We start from the raw sequence: 18,757 nt of genomic DNA, 5'->3' as shown, positions 1-18,757 counted from the left end.
TGCTGAATTCTTTAAAACAATTACGTTTATGTGCTGAATTCTTTAAAAGAATTATGTTTATGTGTTGAATTCTTTAAAAACATTACGTTTATGTGCTGAATTCTTTAAAAGAATTACGTTTATGTGCTGAATTCAATTCTTTAAAAACATTACGTTTATGTGCTGAATGCTTTAAAAACATTACGTTTATGTGCTGAATGCTTTAAAAACATTACGTTTATGTTTTGAATTCTTTAAAAACATTTCTTTAATGTGCTGAATTCTTTAAAAACATTACGTTTATGTGCTGAATTCTTTACAAAAATTATGTTTAAAAAAATATGTTTATGTGCTGAATTCTTTAAAAACATTACATTTATGTGCTGAATTCTTTACAAAATGTTTATTTGATACTTTTTCAATTCAATTCAAATGTGCTACAGATAGATAGATAGATAGATAGATAGAAGGGTGCTTTATTGTTTCTGGAGGGAAACTGTTTTTTGTGAGTTAGTAAAGCATGTCAGGTCTTGGTTTGCGTGACAACACAAGAAGGGTAAACACATAAGAGGGAGAACTCGGTGTGGTTCGCCACTGAGCCATGAGCCACACTGTCTTCACAGTACTGTGGCTTGAATTCAGTGCATGGGGGCCGCAGACAGTTTGTCCAACGACCCACATGCACTGAATTCAAGCCACAGTATACTGAAGACAGTAAAGCATGTTGGTGCACAATTCATGTTATGGGGATGTTTCTCATACTGTGGTGTTGGACCTATTTATCGCACAACAGAGATCATGGATCAGTTTCAATACATCAAAATATTTGAAGAGGTCATGTTGTCTTATGCTGTGGAGGAAATGCCTTTGAAATGGGTGTTTTAACAAGACAATGACCCAAAACACACCAGTAAGCGAGCAAAGTCTTGGTTCCAGACTAACAAGATTGACGTTATGGAGTGGCCAGCCTGATCCCCAGACCTCAATCCTATAGAAAACTTGTGGGGTGATCTCAAAAATGCTGCTTCTGAGGCAAAACCCAGAAATGCAGAGGAATTGTGAAATGTAATTCAATCGTCCTGGGCTGGAATACCTGTTCACATGGTATCACTGAATGGGCAGCCGTGGCCTACTGGTTAGCACTTCGGACCTGTGACCTGAGAGTTGCCGGTTCGAACCCCGAACAGTAGGAACGGCTGAAGTGCCGTTCCTGCGCCGGGATTAGTGTGTGCTTCACCTCACTGTGTGTTCACTGTGTGCTGAGTGTGTTTCACTAATTTACGGATTGGGATAAATGCAGAGACCAAAGTTCAAAGTTTTTTCAGTTTATACAGTAAATGTTCGAGTTTGTAAAGAAAAATGCAAACACTGCTATTTTTTTGAACAGTCTAACATTCCTTTTTCTTCACTTTCTGTAAAGGTATAACACAACTCTCATCAATTTTGGTCATGTTTTGATTTGAAATTGAATGTGCAGTGTTCCCAATGCATTGATATTATGGAATTAACAGCTATTCTAAGGATTTTGAGCTTTATTATTTTTTTAAAACGCACTGCTATTATTCTGCACGTAACTGTATATAAACATGGTTACCCTTCATAATGCATAGGTTGGCATATTCATGTACACATGTGTGTGTGTGTAGGTGAGTATGCTTGCGTGTGTGTGTGTGGGGGAGGATGTGAGATGTTTCAGTATGTGAATTAAGTTGGTCTGCATCCACATGTGTCACAGTGTGGTGACTGTTCTTTATGCAACTAGTATTGCACAGTCTTCCTCCTCTCCTAGCTGTACAACTTGAAATATTCTCTTTCTTTTTCTTTCTTTCTTTCTTTCTTTCTCTCTCTCTCTCTCTCTCTCTCTCTCTCTCTCTCTCTCTCTCTCTCTCTCTCTCTCTCTCTGTGTCTGTACTGCAGGGTTCTCCTCTATCCGTTTGAAAGGAAGGCCTCGTAAGCGTCGAGGCCGATATCCCAAAGTGCCCGAGCAGCCTACCGGCCAGCAGTCCGAGTCGTGGATGGAGCGGATGAATGTAATGTCCAATCACACGTCTCCTTCTGTGACTGTAGAATAGAATATTGTCCAATCACACATCTCCTTCTGTGACTGTAGAATAGAGGAAATGATAATGATGTCACAGTTCATTGCGGTCATGTAGGCTGTGGGCTGTCATGTAGGCTGTCTGTATAGCCTTTTTCCTGACTGTCAGGATCCTTTTTGGTTTTTGTTTCAATTATTCCCAATGATGAAAAAGCAGATGCCGAGGAGGAAATAATATTTATATTAATTATACTGCACCCACCCTGTGTCTGTTATTTGACTTATTTACAGTATATATTTATTTCTAATTTTTTTTTTTTTTTAAAGCTTGCTCTGCCTTTTTTGCGTGTCTGAGCCGAGTGCTTGTAATGCAAACTCTCTGAGCTGTGCTGAAAGGCCGCTGGTGTTGTCATCGTTACTCAGGCCCTGGACACTGCCAGCGCTCTCCTGCCAGAGAAAAATGCAATACGGACACACACCCTTAATCAGACACACACACACGCCCTTCATCATAGACAGACACACGCCCTTAATCATAGACACGCACCCTTAAAGCGGCCTTGCGTAGTTTCTTTCTTTAAAATATTCTAAAATGTCTTCCTCCCTCCTAATGAGGGTGACTGTAGCTATATAACTAGTATTGGTAGTTGCATTCAAGACGAGTCTATCCCTGAATGACTGAATTCTATAATAGTCCCTTCCTTTCATCAGAGTAGACATTAGGGTGATGTTTTGTGAGTACGTTGGTTAAGCTAATGATCTGTAGTTGCTCAACCAACATTTTAAAGACTGAACTTGAATTTCACCAGACCATCTGTAAAGTCTCTGTAGGCTAACTGCCCAAGTAAACGCCTCTTCAAGTGTTCCTGAAGTGTGTTCTTCAGTGCAAACTTGCTGTGCTAAGTCTGTGTTGTCTGATGAATAGTAGTGGTTAGTGGGGTTCCCTCTACAATGTAGAGGACTCTGGGTGCCTTGATCAAGCATTATAGAATTGCAAATTGTTGATGTTGTTGACATGTTGACTGCTGGCTCCCCTGCAGGAGAACGTGCTGGGCAGTGCAGAGCTCCAGTGGGCAGGCGGTTGGCTGCATCACCCCGAGGAACAGCTGTTTCTAGATCAGCTCTTCAGCTTCATGGAGCGCCAGGGATCACCCATCAGCAAGGTGCCCAACCTGGGCTTCAAGAAGAGTGAGTACCTCACCGTCACGCCACACAAGTCGTCGTCGTCGTTGTTGTTGTGGGGATTTTATAGAAGTCCCTAGTTTCAGAAAAAAAACATGGAAAAAAAGTGATATTGAGGGTCTCAAAACTCCTTTATTGTGACACACCTGCCATCAATCAGTACTTTCTCTAGAAATATAATCCTTTGTTAATGTTGTCCCAAAATGTGAAGTTTCCAAAACAAAAGGCCATGACTATAATAAGGATGAAACAAGGCATGTTTGTCATTTTCATGCAGCTGAAATGGTATGTGGGGTAGCTGGTAGGACCATACAAATCTATGTGGAAATAGCTAAGTATATGGATATTTAATGTGTAAAGTACACATATTGTACCAAGTCCCATTCACAGAATAAATGCATGTAGTTACAGGTGTTTTGGGAACATAATACCATTATAAAAGGAGCAAGATGCTATGCTGTGTTTTACCTGAGGGGGCGCTAAAATCTATTGTTTATTGTAAATGTTTATTTTGGTATTCCCAAAACACCTGTAACTACATTCATTTATTCTGTGAATGGGACTTGGTACAATATTGGTACTTTACAAATAGGCTTGGGAATCGGTTCTAGGTATCGGTAAGGAACCGGTTCCAAATGTTCCGATCCATCGGAATCGTACACATCCAAACGTTAACGATTCCACTAACGATTCCAATACAAAGCTTTGTTTTACAAATGTATACTTTTTTAGAAATTTTAAAGTATTCAACTTCTGTATTGTTATTGCACACTTGAAATTCATTCTCTAAAACCACTTTAAATTAGACATTCAAAGCTAATAACTCTCAAAGCCGTCCTATAAGTGTTTAGCAAATGGTACAGGAATCGATATGGGAATCGATAAGGAATCGCATCGACAAGCAGACTCAACAATGGCATCAATATCGATAATTTCTTAACGATGCCCATCCCTATTTACAAACTTAAATGTCTATATACTTAGCTATTTCCACATAGATTTTATGGTCCCATTAGCTACCCCACATACCATTCCAGTTGCTTTAAAATGACACAAAAATACAAACATGCCTTGTTTTATCCTTATTATTGTCATGGTCATCTGATGTGGATGACATCTGATGAATTAATGACTAAATTGTTTACACAATCATGCCTTTTATGAGTTGGTCTTCCACCCTAGAAAATATTTGGAGGTTAGGGAAAATATTTGTCAAGATATTAATGCCCAAACATGGCACGTGTTTTTCAAGCTGTAAAAATGAAAGAATTTCAAGGTCTGAAAAAGATATGAAGACATAAGATTTGCACAGAAATATTTCACAGGCCTTGGTTTTAGGACCCATTGCTGATAGACAAGGTTTGAAAAAAATCTGAGACGGTGCAGCAACAACCTTATCTGATTTGACACGGAATGACTCTGCTTTGATTATATTTAATGTGTTTAAACATTTGTTCTTTCTCTTACTGGTCACTTTGTCTTCTGTCCCACAGTTGACCTCTTCCTCATGTATTCCGTTGTCAAGAGGCTGGGAGGCTATGAAAACGTGAGTCAGCAGAAATGGACAGACACACACACACACACACACCCACACACACACACACACACACCCACACACACACACACATGCACCACACCAACAACACACATGCACCACACCAACAACACACACGCACACATGCACCACACCAACAACACACACACGCACACATGCACCACACCAACAACACACACACGCACACATGCACCACACCAGCAACACACACGCACACATGCACCACACCAACAACACACACACACACATGCACCACACCAACAACACGCACACATGCACCACACCAACAACACACACACACACATGCACCACACCAACAACACACACACACACCAGACACCAACAAACCACAAACACACACCTCGGCAGTAGGGTAGTAGTGTTGGGACCTTGGCAGTAGGGTAGTAGCCTGGGCACGGTATTGTGGGCACCTCGGCAGTAGGGTAGTAGTGTGGGTTTTGTGAACACAAAGCGTCGCGGGTTCTCTCTCACTTTTTGCCTAGTGGCCTATTTTATCCTCCTTGACTTGCCATTGCCAACAGAGAAGGCATGTCATTTATTATAAAAATGTTTTGTTATCATTAGGCTTATAACAAAACATGATAGGCTACAGTCATTAGTATCCTAATTTGGCTACAACCCAACAAGTGTGTTCTTCTAACGTTAGGTGAATGAATATGTTTTCGTCCAAGCTATTAGTCACAGACCATGTAGAAATCAGCAGAAATCAGCCAACTTTGGATCACATTGCTCACTATTTGCATATATGAACTCTGTCAAACTCTTCTTGCCTGTGAGTGAGAGAGGAGAGTCTGTAGCGCAGTTAGCGCGGTGCTGGTCAGTTGTCATTTCGGACTTGAGCTACGAACTACAAGTTGCTGGGCAACAGTAACTAGGTGGGGCGGGCCTACCATTCTGAATTGGAAAGTGTGATTGGTTGGCGTCTTTCCAATAACTTTAAATCAGAATTCATTCTGAAAATATATTGAAAGAATATGTAACAAACCACCTCACCAATCAGGGGTTATGATAATTATTTGAACCTGATAATGAATGATGGTGAAAATGCATAGCTAACTGAGTGCAACTACATTGCCCATAATCCAAAGCAGTACACTAAGGTCTGAGACCCCCAGAGCAGGTATAGTGTGACCATGAAGAAAGAGTGCGTGCGTGCATTCCGGGGAGTGAGAGGTTGTGTTCAGTGAAGTAAAGGAGTGTGTGTGTGTGCGTGTGCGTGTGCGTGTGCGTGTGTGCGTGTGTGTGTGTGTGTGCAGGTGACGACGCAGCGCATGTGGAAGGCGGTGTATAATGAGCTGGGTGGGAGTCCTGGGAGCACCAGCGCCGCCACCTGCACCCGGAGACACTACGAGAGGTGAGTCCAGCACACACACACACACACACGCGCACACGCCCACGCACACACATACACCTCACCTGCACCCAGAGACACTACGAGAGGTAAGTCCAGCCCCCGCCACGTCTACTTACGCTGAGAACAGACCTCCCATACCCCTGATACACAACATACCCCCTCTCCCACACACACACAGGTACACCCCCCCCCCCCCCCTACACACACACACACACACACACACACACACGTCTCCTTACGCTGGGAACAGACCTCTGATTTTGAAAGGATTGCTGGGAAATCTGGTAAGGTAGGTCTACTCCATCTCACTCCTATCTAGTGTGTCTGTATAGCGTCTGTAGTGCGTCTGTAAGTTAGGTCTACTCCATCTCACTCCTATCTAGTGTGTCTGTAGTGTGTCTGTAGTGCGTCTGTAGGTTAGGTCTACTCCATCTCATTCCTATCTAGTACATCTGTAGTGTGTCTGTAGGTTAGGTCTACTCCATCTCACTCCTATCTAGTGTCTCTGTATAGCGTCTGTAGTGTGTCTGTAAGTTAGGTCTACTCCATCTCATTCCTATCTAGTACGTCTGTAGTGTGTCTGTAGGTTACAGTAGGTCTACTCCATCTCATTCCTATCTAGTACGTCTGTAGTGTGTCTAGGTTAGGTCTACTCCATCTCATTCCTATCTAGTGCGTCTGTAGGTTAGGTCTACTCCATCTCACTCCTATCTAGTGTGTCTGTAGTGCGTCTGTAAGTTAGGTCTACTCCATCTCATTCCTATCTAGTACGTCTGTAGTGTGTCTGTAGGTTACAGTAGGTCTACTCCATCTCATTCCTATCTAGTACGTCTGTAGTGTGTCTAGGTTAGGTCTACTCCATCTCATTCCTATCTAGTGCGTCTGTAGGTTAGGTCTACTCCATCTCACTCCTATCTAGTGTGTCTGTAGTGCGTCTGTAGGTTAGGTCTACTCCATCTCACTCCTATCTAGTGTGTCTGTAGTCTAGTGCGTCTGTAGGTTAGGTCTACTCCATCTCATTCCTATCTAGTGTGTCTGTAGTGCGTCTGTAGGTTACAGTAGGTCTACTCCATCTCATTCCTATCTAGTGCGTCTGTAGGTTAGGTCTACTCCATTTCATTCCTATCTAGTGTGTCTGTAGTGCATCTGTAGGTTAGGTCTACTCCATTTCATTCCTATCTAGTGTGTCTGTAGTGCATCTGTAGGTTAGGTCTACTCCATCTCATTCCTATCTAGTGTGTCTGTATTCTAGTGCGTCTGTAGGTTAGGTCTACTCCATCTCATTCCTATCTAGTGCGTCTGTATTATGTCTGTAGTGCGTCTGTAGGTTAGGTCTACTCCATCTCACTCCTATCTAGTGTGTCTGTAGTGCGTCTGTAGGTTAGGTCTACTCCATCTCACTCCTATCTAGTGTGTCTGTAGTCTAGTGCGTCTGTAGGTTAGGTCTACTCCATCTCATTCCTATCTAGTGTGTCTGTAGTGCGTCTGTAGGTTACAGTAGGTCTACTCCATCTCATTCCTATCTAGTGCGTCTGTAGGTTAGGTCTACTCCATTTCATTCCTATCTAGTGTGTCTGTAGTGCGTCTGTAGGTTACAGTGGGTCTACTCCATCTCATTCCTATCTAGTGCGTCTGTAGTGCGTCTGTAGGTTAGGTCTACTCCATCTCATTCCTATCTAGTGTGTCTGTAGTCTAGTGCGTCTGTAGGTTACAGTAGGTCTACTCCATCTCATTCTTATCTAGTGCGTCTGTATTATGTCTGTAGTGCGTCTGTAGGTTAGGTCTACTCCATCTCACTCCTATCTAGTGTGACTGAACGAATCAGGAGGTCTGTTCCCAGCTTTACACTAAATCACTGACGGCATCTCTCCCATCGACAGCTGTAATCCGACTGTTTACGTTAGCCAGTATTTCAGCTGCAGTGTTTGCATACGTTGCTTATAGAAGATTCCATTCATATGTCACAGAAGAGATTGATTAAGGACTCACGCCCACGGTCCATCTCCTAAGCTAGGGCGTGTGTTGCCAAGCAACTTCTGTACATGTTACAAAATGCTGCAAAAACTCCTATAGGATGTTTTAGTGCCATTAAGATGTAAATGTATATGTTGACAATGTACTGTACTGCCATAAATGCCACTAAGATTGGAATATTCTACATTTTAATAGGATTGTTTTTTTTTACTGGGTTAATGTAATCCAAAACTACTATTTGAATGGCAGTCTTCAAATAAAAATGTCTTTGGAAAATGTTGTGTACTGTAATTGAAGGTGAGGGCAATAAAATCAAGCCCAACTTGACAGTGTGTAGATGAAAGATAAATTGTGCAAGTCCGTTCAGAAACCCCCCCAGGCCCTCCACACTGAAAACACACACAATACACAAGCCAGGCCCTCCACACTGAAAACACACGCAATGCACAAGCCAGGCCCTCCACACTGAAAACACACACAATGCACAAGCCAGGCCCTCCACACTGAAAACACACACAATACACAAGCCAGGCCCTCCACACTGAAAACACACACAATACACAAGCCAGGCCCTCCACACTGAACACACATACACAAGCCAGGCCCTCCACACTGAACACACACACACAATACACAAGCAAGGCCCTCCACACTGAACACACACACAATACACAAGCCAGGCCCTCCACACTGAACACACACACAATACACAAGCCAGGCCCTCCACACTGAACACACACACAATACACAAGCTGCGCTAAGGTTGAAAAAAACCTGGCAAGACTGTTGCATCGTCTTACAGAATGTTCTTTCAACACATTTTGTTTCCCTCTCTGAGATGGTGAAACTGCACATAGAGGTGTGTGTCTGTGTGTGTGTCCGCCCCACTGGTTTCTTCCTCATCTGTATGGTGGCTGAGTGCAACTTCACTTTAGTATTGCACTACCTACAGTAAGCTGGCGAGGCTGTAGGCTCGCACCAAACAGGAATTTCAGTCATGTGTCGCCATGGCAACCTGGGCAGTGTAATGCGATTAGCTGTATGAGAGAAAACCCAGTCAGTAGACAGAGGCATTCACGTCATTTAAAATCCAAATCCCTCTGGAGCGAGAACACCGATATGAGAAGCCTACTGCTCATGCTGTAAGGGTGCCGTTTGCCATGGCTTTGTGGGTAGCAGGTATGGTAGGTGTGTGTGTGTGTGTGTGGGGAGCAGGTACCTCTCCAGGGGTGGGTGTGTGTGGGTAGGAGGTACCTCTTGAGGGGTGTGTGTGTGTGTGGGTAGGAGGTACCTCTCGAGGGGTGTGTGTGTGTGTGGGTAGGAGGTACCTCACAAGGGGTGTGTGTGTGTGTGGGTAGGAGGTACCTCTCGAGGGGTGTGTGTGTGTGTGTGTGTGGGTAGGAGGTACCTCTCGAGGGATGTGTGTGTGTGTGTGTGGGTAGGAGGTACCTCACAAGGGGTGTGTGTGTGTGTGTGTGTCTGGGTAGGAGGTACCCTTTTGAGGGATGTGTGTGTGTGTGTGTGTGTGTGTGGGTAGGAGGGACCTCTCGAAGTGTGTGTGTGTGTGTGTGTGTGTGTGTAGCAGGGACCTCTCGAGGGATATGTGCCCACTGAGCTGGCCATGGGTCATCTGACCCAAACATGCATCACATCCAGTGCAGCCGAATGGACACAAACACAGTGGTAAATCCTCACCACCTTCTCCTCCTGCTGCCCTGTATCTGCCCCATGCTGAGGTAAATCCTCACCACCCTCTCCTCCTGCTGCCCTGTATCTGCCCCATGCTGAGGTAAATCCTCACCACCCTCTCCTCCTGCTGCCCTGTATCTGCCCCATAGGGAGGTAAATCCTCACCACCCTGTATCTTCCCCTGTCCTCAGGCTCATGCTGCCCTATGAGCAGTTCATGAACAGCGGCTCCAAGCCTCCGAAGACCCAGGAGCCTGTGGTTCCCATCAAACCCATGAGGGGGCGCCCTCCCCTCCACCTCAAAAGGCAGAAGACAAATGGAGTCTCTCCTCCAGTAAGTTTCTTTCAGTCCTTTCTTTTGTACATATTATACACTGTACTGCTCTCTGTGTGTTGCAAAATACGTTCATAAGAAGATATATGGATGTAAACAGGAGGTCTGAAGTTTGTTCTGGTCAAAAGACAGTCACCCTCCACACCACTAGGGGGAGGTGTTGGAACTTCTCTGAAGCCACTGGATACTGTGTTGCAGCTGAGGAAGCTGTTGTTTTGTGCAGCCATTTGAAATTATTATAATATTGACAATTATATTATAATATATATTATAATAATCATATTATAACAATCATATTATAAAAGTAATATGATGATGACACGCTCACTGAAATGAAATGTTTATCAACTTGTGTTTTGGTTGAACTTTTCTCTCTGTGAGGTTCTTTCACTGTTATTTGTTTGTCTTGTGCGTAAACTGTACATTTACCATGTTCTTCCTCTCCTACATGGTTAATATGTGGATGAGTGTTCACTTGGTACTTGTCTCCTACATTGTTGATATGTGGATGAGTGTTTACTTGGTGCTTGTCTCCTTGTCTCAGCAGCAGGCGGTGACTGCCGACGGTGTGGTGGTGGTACGCCGGGGACGAGGGCGCCCACCAGGCCGACGGAAAGTCTTGGCAGCCAGGGCAAACCAGGGCCGGCACCCCCTCCTGGCCAAACCTCCACCCAGCCAGGGGTCGCTGTCTCCCCCTCCTCCTCAGGGTCCCCCTGCTCCAGCTCCACCTGCTGTTCCCCAGAAGCAGAACCACAGCACCCCCCTCCACTCTCAGGTCCACACCCCCGTGTCCTGCCCCCCCACCTACACCTCTACCCCCACCTCTAACCCCACCCTCCTGCCCTCCACCCCTCTTCCTGCCCCTCCGGTCAAGCCAGAGGAGTTGAAGCTGGAGCCTCAGGATCTGGCTACCCCTATACCCAGGTTCAGTGGTCTCTCCCAAGCATTGCCTAGAGAGCCAGTCACCCCAGTGTCCCAGACGGGTGGTTTGACCCAGGGCACCGGTGGTTTGGTCAGCAATGCCTCTCTGGCCGTCTTTAGCCCAACCAAGGGCCTGTGCCCTCTGGACCTGTTCAGAACCCGCCTGGGCCTGGGCACCCCTCTCAGCTCCACCCCCGTGCCCAGCATGCATCTCCAGTCCCTGGTGCGCCCACAGGCCAGGCTGTCTGCCCAGGCTAGCCCAGTGACCTCCACCCCGGCTGGGCCACGCAAGGACCCCCACCCCCCTCCTCAGAACCAGTACTCTGGGTGTGTGGAGCCAGAGAACCAGGGGCCTCTGAGCAGCGGGGCCACTCCGGGTGGAGTCTGCGGTGGTGGTGGGGCGGTGCAGTCTCCGCTGCTTCCTCTCCGGATCCTTCCGTTGGAGCTGGACTGCAGCGTGCAGGTGCGGCAGCTGATGCGTGGTAGCCTCGGGTCCGAGTGCGTGCAGAACTTCACCAAGAGGCTGACCGCGGCGCTCGCGCAGGACCTGGAGTCACCACGGGCAACGGCTGCACCACCCTCGTCCTCCTCACTGCCCTCCTCTTCCCCCACCCTCTCTCCTCTTCCTTCTCCCACCACTGTCGCCATGGTGACGCAGGCAGAGCCGCTCAATCTCAGCAGGCGGGGCGGGGTCAAGAGGTCTGCCGGGGACGACACGGATCTGTCACTGCAGCACGACGGCGAAGACGACGGCCCGTCGTGGACTCCTGTTGCCAAGCAGCCGCGGCTGGACGCAGACGGACTCCCGCTGAAGCCCAATGGTGGCGTGTTCCGCTTTCCGCTGTTCCAGGACCAGCCGGCCGACCTCAGCCTGCCCTGCCGCGTCCGAGCGATTCTCAGGGAGAGCCGCCGCCTGGCCGCCAAGGGTCCGGACGCCGCCGAAACCAAGGACATGCTCCCAAGACCAGCAACCACCTCCAACAGCACCCCCTGCAGGTCTGGAGTCAGCCCCGTGGTGGAGGAGCAAAATTCGGCAGCAGGGCTGGGGGGTCCCCTACCTGGAGTCAACAGCGACCTCTGCAGGCCTGGAGTCAACAGCGACCTCTGCAGGCCTGGAGTCAACAGCGACCTCTGCAGGCCTGGAGTCAACAGCGACCTCTGCAGGCCTGGAGTCAACAGCGACCTCTGCAGGCCTGGAGTCAACAGCGACCTCTGCAGGCCTGGAGTCAACAGCGACCTCTGCAGGCCTGGAGTCAACAGCGCCCCCTGCAGGTCTGGAGTCAGCCCTGTGGTGGAGGAGCAGAATTCGGCAGCAGGGCTGGGGAGTCCCCTACCTGGAGTCAACAGCACCCCCTGCAGGCCTGGAGTCTGCCCCACGGTGGAGGAGCGGAGTACTGCACCAGAGCTGGACGGTGCCCTGGGTGCGGCAGAAAGCAGGGGTGCGGAGGGAACACTGGACGGAGGGCTCGGTGGCAAGAGCCTTCTGGAGGTAGCCAGCGAACAGCTGAAACATGGCAAAGGTGACCACACACAGCTGGCCAATAGGGTACAAGATACTCAGGGTGTCTATGCAGTGCTGCCCAATGGGAAGCTAGATGCGCTTAGTGACCACAGCGTGCTGGCCAATGTGGATTCAGATGCTGAGGGCAGCCACAGAAAGCTTGCCAATGGGGAGCAAGATGCTCAGGCTAATGGAAGAACACTGGCTAAGTGTGAGAAAGACATTAAAGATGAACACATGGCACTGGCCAATGGGGTGCCAGACGGTGACAGCGATGACCGAGCCCTGGCCAATGGGGAGGGAGATGCGGTGGGATCCTTCATTTCACTCATTCTGCCAGACTCCCCTCCCCACAGCCACTGTAACTCTGTCGCCAGTACTCTCCTGAGTTAAACAAACAAATAAACAATTAAACAACCAATTAAGACCTGCATCAATCACTCCTGCACTCCCTTCTCCAGCCCATCACTCAGATGCTGTACGTGAGCAAACACATCATCCATCATGTCATGTGCTGTCTTTGGTGATCACTCTTTCTGAGGTCCTCGCCTCCATGTGTCACATGTGAAGGTGTTGCTTTCCTCCCCGCAGTACCTGTGGGAAAACTCTGAGGACTTCAGGATGAGATGGTGGGCAGAGTGTGGACCCAGAGTGGACCCATCACTGCACAGGGATTTAACTGTCCTTTCAGCATTACTCCGTTTGTCTGACAAGGGATCATGTGACTCCAAGAACACTAAAACGTTCCAGAAGCTTCACACGAAAGCATTATTCATTCTTTATTCTTTGAACAGAACCAGGTTTGGAACAGTATTTGTGTTGTCATTGGCCAGCGCACGTGTGTGTGCTGGTGTGTGTGTGTGTGTGCGTGTACGTTTGCCATCTATTCCTACTGAACTGTCTCATTCAGCATGTGGGAAGGTAAACGTCAGCTCTACTGGTGCTGAGATAGGACTCTACAATTGCCTTTGTGCCTGAACACCTGTGTGTGCGCATGTTTGTATGTGTCTGTGTGCGCATGTTTGTATGTGTGTGTGTGTGTGCGCATGTTTGTATGTGTGTGTGTGTGTGTGTGTGTGTGTGTGTGTGTGTGTGTGTGTGTGTGTGTGTCCAGACGAAAGACTTGTGCCATTTTGCCATTTTGCTCCACATGTGTTTTCTTTTCCCTTGTTCTTTTTTATTTATCTGAATCAGCGTTATTTCAGTCCCTTCCAGGTTGGAGTGGTCTGCCCAACTACTGTAGTGCCTTTTGTTGTTGTTATTGATATTGTTGTTGTTGTCTAACCTTTGTATTCACGGGATCACTCTTTCTTTCTTTCTTTCTTTCTTTCTTTCTTTCTTTCTTTCTTTCTTTCTTTCTTTCTTTCTTTCTTTCTGGGCCTGTTGAACTGTTCTGGTGTTTTTGTTTCTTTCACCTCGTTGTTTTAGTATACTGATCTATTTATTTTACTCCTCAGATGTAACTTGTGTTGTCAGTCAGGTAATGTGGGGTATTTCCGTTATAAACTCCTCTATGACGAGCATCAGTGGTTCGGCGTGATCTCTTTTCGAAGCCCTTGTTTGGCTTGTGGGAAGCTGTACAAATGATTTCCAGATGGCATCAGCCTGACTCAGTAGTACTGGAGAAAAGTCTGTTAGGCTTCCAGAGATGCCGTCTTTCTCTGCTACTTTTTACCTTTTCATTTTACCCTATTAATTACTAAACATTATTATACTGATCCAACCTTTTATTGGAGATATGTTTGTGCAGACATTCAGAGTTTCAAACGTAGAACTCAAGAGTTTAGTTTACAGGCTGTTTTGCATGTTCAAACCATAGTCATTTTTTTTATCTGACTTTTATCTTTTTCTGGTACACTGCACTCCTTCTTGACCTTGTATTTAAGTTGAAACTGTTATTATTATTATTATTATTATTATTTGTAACATGTTTTGATTGTCATATCAAATTGTTTTAGGAAACAGGAGAGATTAGTATGTCTCCCATCTTCCCTGGTGTCTTGACAGCCATTTTATCTTGAGTGGGCCCTGTTTAATGTCGTTCCCCAGGCAACCTGGTTTAAAGGGTCACTAACTACTGCTGTTTTATTAGATCATAACCACCATCACCCAGTTGTGAGCTGGAGCGATGGGGAAGGAGTCCTTTTTGAAACCAAGAGAAGCTCTTCAGCCGAGAGAGACTCCTTATGATCTCCGCTTTTGCTTTTAGTTTGTAATTCAGAGTGATACTCCACCCTTCCCAGCCGTCAAAACCAAAAGCTGACCGCAGTTCAGTCATGCGGCTTGATTCCACATCTGGTGGCCTTCATCGGCTCTGACGCAGCAGTCCTCGGGGGTTTGGGTCGATGGGTAGTTCACTAATAACTTTCCCCTAGTGTTACTGTCACTACTTTCATATATTTCTCATACCGTTTAAAGAGAGGGTACCAGCATGGTGATTTCTTTTTAGATCTTAAGGCGTTTTGTTAGACATGGCATTAATTTGTTGCTTTAAATCCAGTCTGTGTGTGTGTTTGGAGGGAGGGGGTGTATGTTTATATTTATGTGTATGGGGAGCATCAGACTAGCGCCAAACTGTCACATGGTTTCCTTACTTGAACGAGTGCCACAATGTTTTGAAATCCTGTTAAACCTGTGAAGCAGTACGCGTGTTTGTTGAACAAACTTGTCAACCATTCCTTTGTCTCTTCAGCAGTCTCTTACGGGGTCGAATGCCTGTCGATTAAATATGTCGGGGTGTATGTGACTTATTTCAACTATGTGTGTGTTAACACTGAGTATTTATAATAAAGTTCAGACATATTTGCTATTTGTGTGGATTTAAATGTTAAGACACTGCCTGCCTGACTGCAGTATGATATTTGGCCACTAGATGGAGATATTGTCATAGCTGGAGCTATCTACTGGTCCCAGGCCTGACTGAAGTCTTCTAACCCATGGATGTATCATGTGATCCTGACTGTGTACTGTTCAGCCAGCCTTGTGCTGCTCATATGGAACCTCAGTAGCCCATTGCCCCTTTTCCAGGCCCCAGCAGCCAGAACTCGTTCTGCCCTTTAACACTGGTGCACATGTCACCCTGTACCTGTTTACCTGTTATACAGGTAGAGGCTTACAGGCATCAGTACATGTCACCCTGTAGGCCTACATGTTTGCCTGTTATACAGGTAGAGGCTTACAGGCATCAGTACATGTCACCCTGGAGGCCTTCATGTTTACCTGTTATACAGGTAGAAGCTTACAGGCATCAGTCGAACATAAAATAGTTCCAGTTTCAGCAAATGCCAGTTGCTGAAATTGCATTATTTGAGGAGATTATGATACAATTTGAACCAAGTTCAAATATATATGTGTAAATAGCCCCGCCTGACATCACACCACAACACAACATACAGATACACATGCTAATCGGACATCACAACATACAGGGACAAATGCTAATCTGACATCACAACACAACATACAGGTACACATGCTAATCTGACATCACAACATACAGGGACAAATGCTAATCTGACATCACAACACAACATACAGGTACACATGCTAGTGACACAGGCAGTCTCCACATGGAGCATATAATATCGACATGGTACATTATAACTGATTGTAGCAGGTGGTATCTTAGAAACAGTTCTGTGTGTATGTGTGTATGTGTCCATTTCTGGCCTCTTCCTCTCCCAGTTCCTGTTTCTGCAGAAGCTCTGTACTCTCGTTATGAAGAGACCAGCAGGATATCACAGCAAGACTTTAATGTGTTCCACCCTATGATGAGACCTGAGTACGGAATTATAGAGAAACCGAGTATCAGGCTTTAGTAGGACACTACAGAGAGACCTGAGTATTAGGCCAGTAGGAGACCCGAGTATTAGGCTTTAGTAGGAGACCTGAGAGGTTTGAGGTGAAGGCACCAGAGAGGAAATGAACACATTCCATCTCTCCGTCCACATTTTTTACCAGTGCTGCTAGCCTGCAAACAGCTGAGTGTGTTATAGGAGAAGGGATCTATGTGGTGTGTGTGTGTGTGTGTACATACATACATACACACTCACACAAGAGAGGGGTCACAGGAATGTACGTGTATGTGTGTCTGGGCTATCTGACTACACCCGGGGTCTGTGCTGTGTATGCGGTGTGTGAGTTCATGTGTTATACCGATATTCTGGGTCCCGTTACAGTGCAGATTCCTCCTGAATCTCTTTGTCTGCCTCTGCACCCCCCCCCCCCCCCCCCCCCCCCTCGTCGGATCACATTCCCGCCTCTGCTCCTCTCTGCGGACGCTCTGTAAGTGTGTTGAGATACGGAGCCACTCTCCAGGGCGATATTTCCGCAGCTCTGGTATGTGGATTGGGTTTCTGCACGGCACGCTACTGTTCAGCCCCCAAAAACCGGCTGCCTGCTGCCTCCACTATTTGGGCTTGTGCACTCTGTGCTGGCCTCTCTCTTTCTCTCTCTCACAGCCTCTCTCTCCCTCTCTCTCTCTCTGTCTCTCTCACTGCCTCTCTCTCTCTCTGTCTCTCTATCTCTCTATCTCTCTCTCTTCACTATTTGGGCTTGTGCACTATGTGTTGGCCTCTCTCTCTCTCTCCCTCTCTCTCTCTGTCTCTCTCTCTCTGTCTCTATCTCTCTCTCTCTTCACTATTTGGGCTTGTGCACTATGTGCTGGCCTCTCTCGCTCTGCACAAAGCACTGCAAATCTACCCCACACAATACTGTGTATATTTATATGTACTTCTTTCATACAAAACACAACTGTAATGTTCTTTCATTACCAAACCCAAGAGAAGAGTAGCCATTTCGTCCTCTGCTTCATGCAAACCAAGCCTCAGCCTACTGAAATTCTTTTTGAGACAAGTAACACCACTGCATGGCTTGCTGGCTCTGTGTACGTGAGTGCATTTAGGTCATTTTGCTTTGACTCTGGAGTATACAAGAGGGTTTGTTTAGACGTGAAGCAAAACAAGAGCTGTAATTTACATTGGAGGTTTCCTTCCATTCTTCTGTGCCACACGGCAAGGCTTCTCCTTTGTTCAAGACCTGTGTACTTGAGGAGGCCTGGAATGTCTTGAAAGGTAGAGCTTCCTTTTTTTCCACCCTCTCTTTAACAATGCCGAAATTCCAAAAAAATTCCAAGTGGTCACAAACCCCCCCCCCCCAACTTCCAGCTTGCATCACCCATCTGTTTGTTTCACATCATGACAAATGAGGTAAGTGTGTGTGTGTGTGAAAAGATAGAGAGAGTTGTTTCACCTAGAACAACTAAAAAATGAGAGGAAAAAATAGGGCTTTACAGATGGCTTGCTGACATATAATGTATTGTCCACACAATAAATATACTGTATTGTAACCACACTTACACCACACTTACACTACACTTACACCACACTTACACCACACTTACACTACACTTACACCCCGATTACACCACGATTACACTACACTCACACCCCGATTACACCACGATTACACTACACTCACACCCCGATTACACCACACTTACACTACACTTACACCACACTTACACTACACTTACACCACACTTACACCACGATTACACTACACTCACACCCCGATTACACCACGATTACACTACACTCACACCCCGATTACACCACGATTACACTACACTCACACCCCGATTACACCACGATTACACTACACTCACACCCCGATTACACCACACTTACACTACACTTACACCACACTTACACTACACTTACACCACACTTACACCATAATTAGACTACACTTACACCACACTTAGACTGCACTACACTTTCTTCACTGCTCCTATCCTCAGTCAAGTTCTGCGTCAGCTCCCCCACTCAGCAGAAGTATTTCAGACAGTAATGCCTCAGTCAGTATCCCCAAGCAGACACCACATCCCAGCTCCTTGCATTACTTGCTGGAAGAATAATAGACAGACAGTTGAGTCATTTCACATTCATTACTATGAAACAGAGGTGCACACCATGACATTGATTTCTAACTATTTTTTTCATACCATTCATGATCACCCTGATCACCCGTCCAGGATGTATCGAATCAGGTCGGGCACAGCTTCGGGCCAGTGTTACTTCAAGTTTGGATTTGGCATGAAGGAACTACCCATAATTCCACCGGGCATCCTGACTGTGCTGAAGATCATCAGTATGAATAACTGGGATCAGGGCTACCACACAACCAGGTTGTGGGGCAACGGCCAGCATA

General features: G+C 46.3%; 1 protein-coding gene across 6 annotated transcripts in view; it reads left to right on the top strand.

The window, feature by feature from the left end:
* The window catches only part of zgc:77151 (uncharacterized protein LOC337153 homolog), a 24,443-nt gene extending 9,089 nt beyond the window's left edge, over positions 1–15,354 (top strand). For 2 of the 6 annotated variants that reach the window (XM_042092580.1, XM_042092586.1), the window contains 6 exons: positions 1,897–2,009; positions 3,058–3,205; positions 4,693–4,745; positions 6,032–6,129; positions 9,984–10,125; positions 10,670–15,354. In XM_042092580.1, the coding sequence (XP_041948514.1) occupies positions 1,897–2,009; positions 3,058–3,205; positions 4,693–4,745; positions 6,032–6,129; positions 9,984–10,125; positions 10,670–12,940 (2,825 nt within the window). In that variant the 3' untranslated portion in view covers positions 12,941–15,354. The remainder of the gene's footprint in view (positions 1–1,896; positions 2,010–3,057; positions 3,206–4,692; positions 4,746–6,031; positions 6,130–9,983; positions 10,126–10,669) is intronic. The other 4 variants (XM_042092583.1, XM_042092584.1, XM_042092582.1 and 1 more) reach the window with 4 other exon arrangements.
* Positions 15,355–18,757: the final 3,403 nt, after the last annotated feature.

This window comes from Alosa sapidissima, chromosome 5, assembly GCF_018492685.1.
Source record: "Alosa sapidissima isolate fAloSap1 chromosome 5, fAloSap1.pri, whole genome shotgun sequence".
NCBI classification, from domain to species: domain Eukaryota; kingdom Metazoa; phylum Chordata; class Actinopteri; order Clupeiformes; family Clupeidae; genus Alosa; species Alosa sapidissima.
Note: the sequence above shows the minus strand (reverse complement) of the source record. Positions and strands in the feature narration are given on the sequence as shown.